This window comes from Ambystoma mexicanum, chromosome 2p (genome assembly GCF_040938575.1).
Source record: "Ambystoma mexicanum isolate Mex_15411 chromosome 2p, UKY_AmexF1_1, whole genome shotgun sequence".
Lineage (NCBI taxonomy): Eukaryota > Metazoa > Chordata > Amphibia > Caudata > Ambystomatidae > Ambystoma > Ambystoma mexicanum.
The window spans coordinates 1,048,926,281-1,048,941,918 of NC_090923.1; the positions used below are offsets into that span (position 1 = coordinate 1,048,926,281).

Below are 15,638 nucleotides of genomic sequence, written 5' to 3' on the forward strand. Positions count from 1 at the left end.
TGCCAAATGTCAAGGTTACAGAAAGGTAAAGTTAATGTGCAACAGAGGGTGCAGTTCAAATGCAGCGACAGTTGCCAAATAGCAGGGCAATGGTTGCAGCTAAATGTCAAGTCCGTGGTTACATATAGGAGCAGTTCAAATGCAGCGCAGGCTGCCAAATGTCGAGTCAGATGTAAATAGGTAGGGTTAAATGCAAGATGCGATATCGGGAGCGCGTGTCTAAGCGCGGGGGAAGGGGCTTGAGAGTAGTACTATCATGGGCACTGTATGGAGGGGAGCAAGAACAATCCTGGAAAGCAGCAAACAAACGGGAAGTCAGCAGGAGAGAGGTATGTATTGGATACAGTTAGACTCACAGCAAGGAGACAGTAACGGAGGCATTGAGCCAGTGTGCCTTGGAGGGATTGGGCAGCAATTGGCAAGGTAGACACTGAAGGAGAGAGCACAATAGCGAAGTGCAATAGAAGAAATCAATCATGGGGATAGGTGTGGAACTTCTTACCTGCCACTCGTAGCAGGATGCCAGGTGACAAAGGCAGCAGTGAATAGGTGGGAACTTGTTAGCCTACGGGTGCGGTATTAGTAGGCAGCAGACGAAGGCAGATGGGACCGTCCACAACCAGACAGGAGTTAGCTGCCTTAAGTGTCGGCCTTCCGTGTTGGCGCCTGGCGGCTGGATGCTTTTCCAGCATATATGGGGCAGGCAAGCCAATCGGCAAGCTCAGTGGAAAGAGATGCAAGGAAGGGAATCCTCTTTTGATTCGTGGGTGCGGCGGCCATTGCAGTGCGGAGCTCTGGCTCAAACACATTTATGGCTACATGAAGGGGGGCAGGGGCCAAAGTTGATGAAGGTTTCCATTCTTCTACTGGGGCATTATGAATCACGCAGGCCCAGACAGGAGTTAGCTGCCCTAAGTGTCGGCCTTCGGTGTCAGCTCCTCGCGGCTTCATGGCCAGGGCTTCAGAAACACTAAAGCTATTGTTTCCTGTGAGCCATCTTCTACTACAACATACTCTCTGGTACTCAGATGGCAGGAATGATATAACTGGGGAAATAACTCCCTGCTAAAGCTGGTGCGTAATAAAGAATGTCACAATCAAGTTGTCTGCAGTCGTAAATGTCTATCATAGGTTGAGTAAGCTAGAAATAAAGCAGCACTGCTCTGTCAAAGGCAATGTCCTCGAGCAAAAGGCTTGCATTTGGGCTAATTTATAGATCGCAATGTCTTGCAGACATGGCTCTCAACTGGAGATGAACTTCCAGTAATGGCTACTAGGCAGTGCTGTGGCATGCATGACTTGGCCCAAATGGATTATTCTATTTTCACGTTTCGGAGTAAAGGGTTTTTTCAAGCCTTTTTAAACCCACCATTACTTTGCTGGGGTTTGCTAAACAAGTCCCAATGCTCCAACCACAAGACTATCAGAATATACTATAGTGATGATCCCTAATAAGGGTGAAATCAGGTATGTAGTTGTCTGTCTTGAGTAATGTGGGTCTTGGGTTAAGCTATGTATAAAGTAGCGCTGCCCTGGTAAAACAAAGCAATATTCTGGAGCAAATGCATTGCACTTGGGCTACTTTGCATACCCACAATGCCTTGCTGATGTGGCTCCAAACTGGAGGTGAACTTCCAGTTATGGTTACTAGGTGGCATGTGTGACTTGGCTCAAACAGATTATTCTACTTTCACATTTTAGGATCTAACAGAAAGAGAAGTTAAATACATGGTAGCACCTGGAACATATGGGAGGGTGAGAAACCAAGCAAGCTCCTGCACACTGAAGCCTCATCTGAAATTGTGCACACAGCTAATGTTGGGTTAAATCGGCAATTTGCAAACATTTATGCAACGCTGTACTCTTCCCAGTCTGATGCATCCCTTGCAGTAAGCCATTTATCGGGGTGGCACAGCACTAGCATGGGTAGAGGACGCACATAGAGAAAGGTGAAGGACCTTACCTTACACAAGATGAAATCAAGGAATGATTGCATATTTACCTTCAAGAAAGGAAGCAGTGCCAAACTCCACAGTGGAAGTTTACATAAAGTTTACCCAAATCATGCAAAGATAATATATTGGGAACCTCTTATAGAGATGGTTGTCCCTGCTCAAAGTTACTCATAAAATCCTCTCCAAAATCCTGTCTAGGTGAGCTCCTTTGATGTCAGCCTTGGTATTGCCAGACCAATCCAGCTTAATCCCGGGTGGGTCCACTCTACATCTGAATAGGTTTCTTTGCTCTGTACCACCAAATAACCTCTGACCCTCCCGCTGCTGCCCTCCTCTTGAACACTGAAAAAGCCTTCAATGGCAATTTCTTTTTGGTGTGTTGTTCAAGATGGGCCTGGGCGACAGATTCATAAACATGGTTAGACTCCTGTACACCAACCTAACTGCCAAGGTCTGCGCTAAGCTAAAGCAAAGAAGACCGTACTGCTGGAATTACAGTTCTCAGTTCGAATGGCAAATTATTTCACTAAGTGTACCATTAGGGTATCACGTATTTGTGGATAATAGAGAACTCTGAAAGCAATCAGGGTAGTCTCAAGTTTGTAAAAAGGTTTTATGATGTTTATTTAACAAGAAAGATTATACATAAATACTTTGTGAACAATTAAAGACATGATGCGAAAGCAAATAAATATAAAGACATGTAGGTTCATTGTTTGACAAGTAAATGATAGTAAACGAACGAACTATAATAGAGAAAAAGACAAGAACTCAAATATCAGTTTTTCTTCAAATTTGTTTTAGCAAAAAAAGAGAAAAATACTAGAGGAAACTAGACACAATGGCTGCCAGTAGTTGAGAATGACCTAATTGTAAGCCAACACTCTTAATTTTAATGGCTTTATAAATGGCCACTGCAAAAATCATTTTTCAGAAGAAAATGGCAGAGTCAGAATTGTTCTGTTTCCAGTATTTTGTTGACAAGTCTGCCTACGTGTGCGTGTCAAATAATTGGTACTGAAAAAACAAAAGTTCAAATTGACATCGTTAGACCACGTTTCGGCAAAGGTACCACCTGTCTAGGCGAAAATTCCATGGCATAGTGAAAGTTGCCTTCCTCGGGGCGAAATACCTCACAACAACTGGACCCTGTGGGGAAGCAGACATAAAGAAAATAAATAGTGTGAAGGGGACAATCCCCCTTCTTTAAAACTACCCAGATTGCTCTAAGAGACATTCAAATACCCAATGGCAACAAAATTTACCTAAATAATTAGCTGTAGATGAGTAGAAAAAACCAGGCACGTTGTGGTCAAAAGAGACCCAGTACTGGGCGTCTGGAAGAGTGGAACCGGGGTGATCCACGGTGTAGCTACATCAAAGAAAGGGTCACATTGGAAAACACGCTCTCTAAAAGTGAAGAGAGAAAAGTAATAAGAAACGAGGCTGATACTATGCAGTGTGATATGGTTTAAAAAAGCGTGGAGAACGCATTAAAGGGCTACCTTTCTGAAAATGGTTGCAAAAAAAGGTTGTTTTCTTGATGGAATCTGATCCAAACAGTTGCCTTCAACAGAGCATGTAGGGAGAATTCCTAAGGTCCATGGAGTAACATCAGGGGTTGACCTAAAAGGGTGTAAAGGTGTACACATGTTCAAGTTTGGAATGCGAAAAGAACAAAAATTGCTTCGAATTGCAGTAAGAATTCAACATAAGCCTACCTCACATGGGGTGGAGAGGAAGGACCCCGCTATATGATGGCTGAGGTACCGGCTACGGGCGGCGAATACTGTGTTGCCGCCTAGAAGCCGCAAAGAGGAAGCGTTGAGTGCTGCCTCTGAAAAGGGACAAGGAGGCAAAAAATTACTAAGTAAAAGCTGCCCGGCTTTTATTTCATGCAGCATGAGCAGTGCGAACCTCATCCGCGTGAACGGTACGAGGCTGGCAATCGTTGATTTTCTTACCTCGGGAAGTCCCAAGCTATCGTCTGATGGCTCCTTTCGTGCTGCTCTGCGGAGACGCTGAGATGCGCGTGTAAGTGTAAGATGCAAAGAAGCATGGAACTGCTAGTTCCGGCGAGGGCCTTGGTCTCAAAGACCTCGTCCTATTGGTGCTAGACCTTAATGTGACTGGATTGGCTGAAAGCTGACTTGCCTCCAAGTCGGCGATTGTGATTGGTTGGGCAAAAGCCCAGCCCGTGAACCCTGCATACAAGCTGTTCTGCAGTCATGGGAGTGGCTCTGTAGGGGAGAGGAACGCTGAGTCATGGTGAAGTCGGCCGTGAGAGCCGCGGACTGGATGTAAAGAACACAGCTGGCACTAATTAGGTCAGTCAGAGAACAGGGAAAACAATCCCTGGAAAAATGAATGTAAAGAGGAAAGTGGTTGAGGCACTCTGCTGCCACAGAGAAATGGGTGGAAAGGTGCCGCACTGTGCGAAATGAGCGCAGTTAAAAAATAAATAATAATAACTGGCTCCACAAAAGTGGACGGAAAGGTCCCGCACTGTGCGTGTGCACAGGCAAGAAGAGCACAGTTAACGGGCCCCACAAAAAATAGGTGTGATGGAAGTAAAATTGGAAACATTGAGAACCAACTGTTGGGAAGGCAGCTGATAAATGGATGAGAAAGATGGAATAATGTTAGTGTCAGACTGAGACAGCAGTCACAGTCTGCAGTAAAACGATCAGATCATAGTGACAACAAAAGGGAAGAAGATGGAATGAACGGTAGCTTAGGATATTGGAAGAAAATCCTCATTAAGACCATTAATATGAGTGGAAAGAGGATAAATCCATCGTGCATCCTTCTGAAGAAGACATTGGGAGTGTTTTTTACCACGTCCAAAATCCACCAAAATATATCATTGGCGGAGTGCTGAAATTCCATGTAATGACTGACCAGGGGTGCGGATTCTGTCCGGCACCTGATTCTTGAGCGATGCTCAGAAATTCTAATGTGGACTGGTCGAGAGGTTTGTCCGACATTTCGAAGCCCACAGGGGCATTGAATGCAGTAAACTGCCTGTTTAGTTTTGCAATTTGTCATAGAGGAGAGGGTCCACATTTTTTGCCCGATTTTAAACTCCTTGAGTTTTTTAGTAAATTGGCAAACAGAACAAGATCCACACGGGAAGTGGCCAATGGTGGTTCTGAGGTCCCAGAGGCCAAGTCTTGGTGAATCCTTCTTGAGGTTGGATTGAACAAGTTTATCGCAAATATTTTTGGCCCTTTTGAGAGCAAACCGTGGTAATGATGCACTGGGCAGACTAAGTTTAACAATTGGCCAGTATTTGGAAATCAGTTTTTTGATTTCAAAAGTTTGTGGCCCATGGGTTAGGACGCATGTCATTTTAGTGCTGTCAGTGCCAGATTTAGAATCAAGATTAGGTTTTTGAGCAAGGAAAATGTCCCGATCTGTGAAGCGTGCCCTTTTGAACGCTTGATTAATCAATCTTTTGGGATAGCCTCTCTCTTTTAGGCGACTGCTCAGTTTGTCGGATTGCTCGTAGAAATCATGTAGGTTTGAACAGTTCCTCCGTATGCGGAGAAACTGTCCATATGGTAAATTGTTTCCGGAATATGGCGTGGGTGATTGCTAGAGTAATGTAACAAGGCATTACGAGCAGTAGTTTTCCGATAAAGGGAACAAATCAATTTGCCTGATTCCTCTTTGATGACTAAGTCTAGAAAGGCAATATGCGTAGTGCTGGATTCCATTGTGAATTTAATATTGGGATCCACATTGTTCAACCAATTGAGGAAGAGTACTAATTAAGGTTTGGATCCAGTCCAGATGAAAATGATATCATCAATGTACCTTTTCCATTTCGTTATATAATAACGAAACGGATTGGTGTGGGATAGAATGTGAAAGGATTCAAATTTGAACATGTAAAGTATCGCTAAACTGGGCGCGAAAGCAGCCCCCATTGCCGTACCTTTTGTCTGTACGTAGAATTGGCCGTTAAATTCAAAATAATTCCTATTTAAGGCTATGGTCATGAGTTCCAAGATAAAATTATGCGGAACGCGATCCTGGGTGTACTACTCCAGAAGCACTTCTCGCATGCATTCAATAGCCTGGTCCTGCGGTATACTGGTATACAGAGATTGAATATCCATTGTGACCAGTATTTGAGTTGATCCATCAAAGTCAAGATTTTCATAAATCGTAATAGTGTCGGTGGTGTCCCTGAGATAGGTTTCTGTTTTTACACTAATGGGTTTCAAAAATATATCAATGAATTTACACAGGGGTTCTAATATGGACCCACAACCGGAGACAATTGGTCTCCCTGGTGGTTTTTCCAAATGCTTATGTATTTTTGGTGGTGCGTACATAGTTGGGTTGCGATTTTGACTTGTCGTTAGAAATTTAGATTCTTTTTCTGAAATCCATTCCCGGTCAAGAGCAAATTGTACTGCGCTCTCAATTTCAGTTCTAATATCTCCTGTGGGATCTTTTCTCAGTTTTTTTATAACTGACCTGATCTTGTAGTAGATCATCCATCATGGCCACATATTGTGTTTGACATCACAACGATTCCACCACCCTTATCAGCGGGTTTAATGATAATGGCGGGATTCTTGGATAGTTCAATCAAAGCTTGATTTTCCAGCTTGGAAAGATTATGTCTGATGGGCTTATGCCTGGCTTTTAGTTTGTCAAAGTCATGGAGAATACATTTTTCGAATGTCAAAATTTCTTTCGTGATTTCATTATCTTGTGGCTTGAAGTTTGAAGGAACGCGTAAACCTGTGTCTGACTCTGGCTCATTCTCGCCGAGTTTGTTGAAAAAGACGTTGAGACACACTGTTCTCAAGAACCGGCGAATCTCTAGTTCTGTTTCAAACCAATCTGTCTGTTGTGAGGGTACAAATGACAGCTCCTTCGAAAGAACTTTAATCTGGGATGGTGTTAATTCAATTTTGGCTAAATTGAAAATTGGTATGTCTGTTTGATTAGTTATTTGTTCGGACGGCGCCGTCCCTGAAATTGACGGCGTGGTTGTTGGTATGGAGGGAACCATGGTTGTCCCCAGAAAGGGCCTCCCGGCCCGCCTCTGCCTAAAAAAGGTTGAGGTGGTAAAAAAGGTTGGGGCGGTAAAAAATTCCCAAAGGCTTGTTGTTGTTACCGGTTCTGTCTGGCTTGATCGTCTGAGCTGCTACTGCTCAAATTAGAAAAAGATACCCAGCGGCGTCTGCCTTTATTCCTAGGTTGAGATGTAGCCTGTTTTTTTTGGCAGCGTCAATATATTCAGTCAGTAATATATGGAAAGATTTTGTCCACTTTAAATTCCTGAATGTCAAACTGTAACTTCTTAGTTTTTTTGCTTAAAGTGGTTGACTTGAAGTCTTCGAAAATGTTGTTGGTTTTTTTGTAGTTGTTCACGAGCGTTGGCTATGGCTGTGTTTTCCCAAAAAAGTTTTTCTTCCCTTTCTAGCTCCTTCTGTATTTCGGCCCCAAGTCTCTGAGCGGTTGTAATTGTCAGGACCATCAGGTCCCTACTACATTTAATGGCAATGTGACTGAAAGTGGTCGTATACTCCTTATCAGTCAGGAATAAGCAGGGTTCATTGCAGACAATTAAACCTGCAGGAATGGTATCTGCTCTCAAATATTCTCGAAGAAAATGTCCATGCAGTTCTGTCCTGAAGTTTTTCTTTTTGAGTTTCAGTATATCATCACAACATGTTGATTGTGCCACACCAGCATTCGATCCAGATTGATCAAATATTGATGGGCCTTTTATAATTTCTGCGGTTTGTTCGAGTGAATAGCTGAAGGCTTGTGCTTCTGCCATTCCGTGTTTTTCCCAATGAAACCCCACAAAAGATGCAGGCACCGTAGGAAGACTCCCGGAAGTCACTCGCCACAGTAAGAAATGAAGGAAAATAATCCAGCCACTGAAGAAAACACAAATAAAGTGTGTCTTCAGGAATGCTAATTTCAAAAGCTGCGAGACAAAAATTCCCAAGCTAACCGGTTGCTGGTAAGTGAAAGCACAAAGAGAAAGGGGGAATTGTCCCAAAAAGCAGTAGGGAAAGGGACTGAAGTTATACTAAAGCAAAGAAGACCGTACTGCTGGAATTACAATTCTCAGTTCGAATGGGAAATTATTTCACTAAGTGTACCATTATGGTATCACGTATTTGTGGGTAATAGAGAACTCTGAAAGCAATCAGGGTAGTCTCAAGTTTGTAAAAAGGTTTTATGTTTATTTAACATGAAAAATTATACATAAATACTTTGTGAACAATTAAAGACATGATGCGAAAGCAAATAAATATAAAGACATGTAGGTTCATTGTTTGACAAGTAAATGATAGTAAACGAACAAACTATAATAGAGAAAAAGACAAGAATTCAAATATGAGTTTTTCTTCAAACTTGTTTTAGCAGAAAAAGAGAAAAATACTACAGGAAACTAGACACATAGGCTGCCAGTAGTTGAGAATGACCTAATTGTAAGCCAACACTCTTAATTTTAATGGCTTTATAAATGGCCACTGCAAAAATCGTTTTTCAGAAGAAAATGGCAGAGTCAGAATTGTTCTGTTTCCAGTATTTTGTTGACAGGTCTGCCTACGTGTGCGTGTCAAATAATTGGTACTGAAAAAACAAAAGTTCAAATTGACATCGTTAGACCACGTTTCGGCAAAGGTGCCACCTGTCTAGGCAAAAATTCCATGGCATAGTGAAAGTTGCCTTCCTCAGGGCGAAATACCTCACAACAACTGGACCCTGTGGGGAAGCAGACAAAGAAAATGAATAAATAGTGTGAAGGGGACAATCCCCCTTCTTCAAAACTACCCAGATTGCTCTAAGAGACATTCAAATACCCAATGGCAACAAAATGTACCTAAATAATTAGCTGCAGATGAGTAGAAAAAACCAGGCGCGCTGTGGGCAAAAGAGAGCGTGTTTTCCAATGTGACCCTTTCTTTGATGTAGCTACACCGTGGATCACCCCGGTTCCACTCTTCCAGACGCCCAGTACTGGGTCAATGGATGCAACTAGAGTACAGTTGAGTAATATTACACTGTTGCATGGGCTATTGGAAATGGAGCAGCAGTCTTTGCCTCGGTTACCCCTGTGGGTTGCTGAGAAAGGAAATACAGGTCTGGTTGGCTAACAGGCTGGAATTGCTACTCAAGGTGCCATACAACAGTATCTGGCTCCCTCCCAGCAGCAGTACATGGCATCTGGGAGGTCTCCTATTATGCCCTGAGGGGCGGGGTTGGCCCACTCCCAAATGAGGGCATTCAACAAAGATTAATGCAACTGAGCAAAGGGCCAGCTCAGCCCTACTGGAAGTGACAGAACAGGCACCCTGGGGAAGTTCAGAGACATTCTTGCCCCCAGTTGGACTTAAGGCAGGATAGGGAGGTTTTGGCGGCCTGGCATGGCCTGGACTCCGCCCAGTTAGGACTTGGATTGGAGCCAAATCCAGGGATAGTCAGTAATACGATGATCCAATCTACTTGCACAAGTCCAAAGCTGGCTACTGGGAGAATAGTGTGGTATAATCAAAATAGCCCTTATTCCCTAGATGTGGGTCTCCTAAGGCAGAGTTCCTACAGGTCTCCTGGGCTCCCCATGCCATATCCTCCTTCTTGGATGAAGTATGGGCTCTAATAATGAAGATCACTGATGTTAAGGAGCCCAAACTGCTTGAAAGAGTGGCTTAAATGTTTTGTTTGGTGCAACGACAAAGAGAAGCTGTGAAAGGATATTCTAAACCCCAAAATCACTTTACCGATCCCTGTTCTTTGTAAATGCATTCATAATTTAAAATGTACAACTTCTCTTGAAACAATTCTAGCAATAGCATACACAGAATTTATACAGCATCTTTGGAGGTTTTTTTTCAACAAAACCTTTTATTAGATATTTACAGGAGGACATACAAACACATCAACATCACTTAAGAGCATGTTATCACAAGGAATTAACATCACAGGGAATCAGTTACAGTTTCCCTAAGAACATTCACTACCCCGGCGAGCTCACTTGCTGCGATTGTGAGAGATTCTGTGAGGCTCTATTGTTCCTTACAGTTTTAAGGTTTATTTGAGCCAGCGAGTCCTGGGAGGGCGGCGGGTTAGACCTGGGTACCTCTCCGTGTATTCCATGAAGGGTGCCCAGGTGTTCTGAAAGCTTGTAATATTTTCTAGGCGCATGGCAGTAATTTTTTATGACACCACAATGTCCCAACATTTTGTCCACCAAATAGGTAATGACGGGCCTTCAGGGTTCTTCCATAAGTGGGCTATGGACATTTTTGCAGCAGTGAGGAGGTGGGTGATTAATTTAGCAATATGTCCTGTTAATGGGAATGCCAAATCAGTGTAAGGGGACCAATTGTACCCGTACAGCCTCACTTGCGCGCTGCTAGTCTCCAGTTTAGTACTGTATTTTTAGTTGTCGTGAGCGGCCCATAGTCTGCCAGAGTCCGGGTGGATGGTATATGTGGGAGGGAGGAAAGAGGACCCGGGCACCATGCTGCCTCGATTTGCTTCCTGCAAGGTTGGTCCCAGAAAAACTTGTGAGAGCTGAGCAGCTTGACAGTATCTGCCCACTTCCGGGACCCCCAGGCCACCCAAGACTCTGGAATGGAGCATAATTTGCTTGGCTATAAGCTGTTTCTTCCCCGCCCAAACACATTTCATTAGGCTTTTCTGTAATTTTATTTAGGTCACCTTCCGGGATGTTTATTGGGAGGGCTGTACAATGATAGATAACCCTTGGGACAACATTCATTTTCACTGCAGTTATTCTACCTAACCAAGAGAATTCCTGTTTTCCCCATTGCTCTTTCTTTAGCTCTTTGAACAGAGGTGGAAAGTTGTGTTGGTATAGCTGCAAATTTTTTGGGGAATTTGCACCCCCAAGTATCCAATGCAGGATTCTGCCCCAGGGATGGGGATGTCCGAGGCGAGAGTTTCCCTTTGTTTGCGCGATATGTTAACTGCAAGCGCAGCTGATTTGGCATAATTCACTTTTAATCCAGACTTTTCTAAAGGCTGTGATTTCTTCCCATATAGCCCTCATCGATTTATCTATTTGCGTGATAGTAAGAAGGACATCATCCGTATACATGGCTGTTTTGTATTCCTGCTTCCCTGGCATGAGGCCCTTTATGTTAATGTTTTGACGCAGCTTGCAAGCAAACGGTTGCATTGACAGGGTGAAAATGAGCGTAGATAGCAGGCATTCCTGTCGAGTGCCTCTGGTTATACGGATCTTATCTGATCTTGCCCCATTAATTCTTAATTGCGTGGAGGTATTCTGATAATTGGACATCACCCAAGCTACAAAGTTAGGGTCAAACCCAAAGTGAGATAGCGTTCCCCTAATGTATCCCCAATCCAGCAGATCAAATGCTTTGTGGGCATCTAGCAAAATAACTGCCAATTTCTGCCCCTTTCTGGTCGCAGATTCTATCAGGTTGATTGTGCGCCTAATGTTATCATGGGTGCTTTTGCCAGGGATCAAGCCTGTCTGATCTGGATCTATTAATTTGGGAGGACCCCGCTCAGCCTAGAGGGCAAAATCTTGGAGAAAATCCTCCCATCATTGTTCATCAATGTGATTGACCTATAGGAGGAGCAAGGCTCCAGGTCTTTGTCTGGTTTAGGGGGGAGTATGGTTAGTGACTCTGCCATCGATGGGTTGATAGTTTTTGTAGTAAAGAAGGAGTTAAATAGGGCTGTATGATGTGGTGCCAGGATATACAAATATGTCTTATAGAATTTGGCAGTGAGCCCATCAGGTCCCGGGGCTGAATTTTTCAGGGACTTGATTGCCTCCGTAATTTCCTCTGTTGAAATTGGTCGCTCTAGAGGGGCCAGAAGGGCCTGTGGGGGAGCAGTGACACTCAGATGTAAGTGCTGCCCTTGGATTTCGGGAGTGATAGGGGCTCCAACCATGATTTCCCTGTGGTGCTCCGTCATGATTTCCATTTTCTCGAGCTTAGTAAATCGCATGCTACCATCCTCCCACTTCAGTTTTAAAATGCTATTTCTGTTGTGGACCTTTTTTACTTCGTATACCAGGACGCAATTTTCTTTGTTCCCATGAATATAGTAGAATTGCTTTGTATATGCCAGGGCCCTGGCTGATCTATCTGCCCAATGCATTTCTAGGGCTATCCTGGCGTTTTTGAGGTCCCTCCACCCTTTCCTCGTTTGTCGCTTTTTGTGGTTTTTCCTCAAGATCCGCAACTTCTGCTTCAAGTTTGGAGCCCTGAAGTCGTGAGACCCTTCTTTGCTCTGCAACTGCACTGATCATAAACCCCTCCCCCCCGTATTACCGGTTTCATGGCGTCCCAGATCGTGGCAATGGGGGATTCTCTAGTTGTGTTCTCATTGAAATCGTTAGTAAGAATCTCGCCCAATTCCCTTTTTATAACAGAATCAAGCAGGGTAGAGTCTTGTAATTTCCAGTATTTTTTGGGGGGGGGGCTGGGGAACCTTGTATTTCCAGATCCGCCGTGACAGGGGCATGGTCTGATAGAAGCCTCGTGTGAATTTGTACCTTCTCCAGGCAGGGGAATAGGACGTCGGGCATCAGGATCAGATCTATTCTAGAGAAGCTCTTATGGGCAATAGAGTAGAAGGTAAGTCCGCCAAGCCTGTGTTAGCTAGCTGCCAGATATCAATTGTCTCAGTTTCCTTGAGGAAGTTAGCAATCCCCAGTCCGCAGGAGCAGTCTGCTCTAGTAGGGGGGAGAGTTTTATCCACTTGGGGGTCTGGAACTACATTGAAGTCCCCCCAATCAGGAGGTGTCCCGCCACGAATGTTAAAATAGTTGGAATTAGATCAAGCAGAAATCTCTCCTGCTCGTTGTTTGGGGGAATAGATGGCTGCTATGGTGAGTGGCTGTTCCAGAAACTGGCACTTAAGCAGGAGAAATCTGCCCCTGGAGTTCCTTTTCACTGTAATTTGGGTTAAAGGCAAATTTTCACTGAGCAGGATGGCTGCGCCCCCCACTTACAATCCCCCCTAGCCCCACTCCAAGGTGGCAAACTAGGATTTCTTGAACCTCTTGAATCTAACTCGGTGCTCATCAGGCTGCAGCAAGTGGGTTTCCTGCAGACCTACGATTCCCCTGTGATTTGGGTTAATCTTTGCTCTATTGACCTTCTTTTGCCCAGGAAATTGAGTCCCTGAACATTCCATGTCAGCATTTGTATTTCCTGTTCGCCGCTAGACCCCATGATCCCCATCGGTATGCATGCTTCTAATTGCATTTACAGTGGTACCCTCACCTGTGTCAGAGGTAAATTTACTTTGCCCACGTGTCTCTGATTGTTTGTCGTGTGTTGATTTTTCATTGCATTCAATGTCTTGAGTCCTCCTGACTGTAATTTCCCCCCTTTGTCCAACCCCCAACCCTGAAACAAATGGCAAAACTTCACGATGCCGAGAGGGAATTTACCCAAATTGCAGGCTAAGTGGTCACCAACCTTTCATCATATCCACCACCGACAGGCCTGTAGGCCAACAGTGCCTAATGAGGGTATTACAGCGTAACTCCAACTGTGTTTAATAGTGTTTTGTTCCTCGCAGTCTTGTGATCCTTTAGGATTCCCCTCCTAACACCCCCCCAACTGCCTTTGGCCCAGAAGATGGGTGCAGGACTCCATCTCGATCGCTTGGGAGTCTACCCTCTGAGGGTTGGAATTGTAGGTTTGGTTGTATTCCACCTGAAATTCCTTTGGCTGAGTCAGTGTAACGCCCTCGAAATGGAGGATCAGATGGGAGTCAAACTTTGTTCTATTAAGGCATTGTTTCCCTTTTCAATTCAGGGGCTTATTGTTCTTCAGCGTGGGGCCCCTGATTCTGCGTCTCCGATGAACTCTCGTCCAGTTGTTTGTAGCAGATTTCCCTGTTGGCTTCTGAGTTGCTGATTCTTTCTCAGATTCACCACTTTTTCCTCCAGAACGCAGGAACTTCTCCGCTTCTTATAAGGTATGGATTTGCCTCTGAATGCCTTCCCATGTTAAGATCAGTGAGCTTGAGAATCCCCAGCAATAAGGGATTTTCTTCTCTTCTGTGAGGTGTTTTAGTGATTTTCTCTTCAAGAGGGTGGCATTCGCCAAGTCCTGATACACTTGGATGGATGTACCTCTAAACTGGATATGTTCATGGAGTTTCTGGATTCCCTCCTTATTTCCTCCTTCACCTTGGAGAAATGAATTCTCGCGAGGACATTTGGGAGAGTGGAGATTTTTTGTTGGGGCCCGGTACGGTGCACTCCATCGATTTCAAGCGGGCCTCATCCAGAAGAGTAATAACAAATATGAAAAGGTATTTTGTGTAGTTCTCCAAGTCTGCATCAGAGATCGATGAGGGGATACCCCGTAGGCGAATATTATTTCTCCTCGAGCAGTTTTCTGCATCCTCCTGTTTCGCTTCCAATGCCTCACATCTCAATTCCAGGGCCGCGATTCTGCTCATGCGGTTATCGATGTCGTAAGATTGCTCGCAGAGGCTGTTCTCAATGTCCGCCGTCCTACTTTCCACCTCTGCCACCCGTTTATCCATAGTAGAGATCTTACCCATGACCTCCTCAGTCCCCTTTTGGAATTTCCTCATTACGGCCAGCAATTATTGGAGATCTGATTTTGTCACTGACTGTGTTGCCGGGTTGCTGCCTGATAGGGCAGATGACTGAAGCTCAACTTGTTCTCCTTTTCTGCTGGGTTGGTTCAGAAGGGTGGCAATGTCAGGCTGCTTGGAGTTTTTCCCACTCTTCGCCATGATAATTCCAAGATGCTCTATGCTAGTTGAAGTCTTTGCTAGCCCCCTCTGCGTCTTGTTTATCAGAGGCCCACGGCACCAAGCTGGGGTTGCAGAAGGGGTGCCTGATAATCCCTGTGGTCCCTTAGGGGCCGCAAGCTCTGCACCCTCTGTCGCTATTGTAGGATTCCTTGACGGACCAGCAATCTCAACTCAGGTCCCAACTGGCACCTCCCCGGCCACACCGGGATGATGGGACCTGCAGGCAGGGGCCACCGTCTGATCCCGCCTTCAGTGATTGCGGTGTATCCGTCCCCCAGCTGAGTGCACAGGGCAGCTAGAAGCGTACTCTAGAACAGGTTGGGATATGAGTTGTCAGTGTTATTTAAGGGAGTGTTTATAAAGCTGCTCCCCCAGCAACCCCAGAGGCAGTAGTAGTGTTCAAAGTAGTGTGGCGCAGTGTCCCTTAATTTTGATGGAGGAAGTTTTTGGTCAGTGGCTCAATGATGTGTAGAGGAATGAGATTTTTAACGGAGCCCTACAGAGCGCTTTGTGCTACTCACAGTTTTGGCTGCGCTGTGCCGGGTGAACTCCTGAGGGGCTGGGGGTCTCCGCTGTGGCACTGGATGGCGATTTGCTGCAATATTTACAGTCCTTTCGTGAGGGAGGGTAGCGTGACCCCCTCCACCCAGTGAACCTCTGGAGGGAACCTGGGTAGTAAGTTAGGGGCCCAACCGCTTGCACTCCAGGACCCCCGAGTCATGCAGTGCTTCACCAAGATGTGTCTCAGTCTTCCCCCGAAATCCACTTCTTCTATCTGTGATCAGGGCGGGAGCCGCTGTGCACCTGTCGGTAGTCCTGATGCTTCGCGGGAGTTCCATGGGATGCCAGGGCCCAGAGGGGGGTGAATGATCCCCAGTCCCCTCCAGGCAG

General features: G+C 45.0%; 1 protein-coding gene across 2 annotated transcripts in view; it reads right to left on the minus strand.

The window, feature by feature from the left end:
* Positions 1-2,576: 2,576 nt before the first annotated feature.
* Positions 2,577-15,638, minus strand: part of LOC138567089 (putative nuclease HARBI1) — a 58,815-nt gene continuing 45,753 nt past the window's right edge. Inside the window, exon 3 of one of the 2 annotated variants that reach the window (XM_069644958.1) lies at positions 2,577-3,104. In XM_069644958.1, coding sequence (XP_069501059.1) covers positions 2,989-3,104 — 116 coding nt within the window. In that variant the 3' untranslated portion in view covers positions 2,577-2,988. Of the gene's footprint in view, positions 8,703-15,638 lie in introns of both variants that reach the window. The other variant, XM_069644957.1, reaches the window with a different exon arrangement.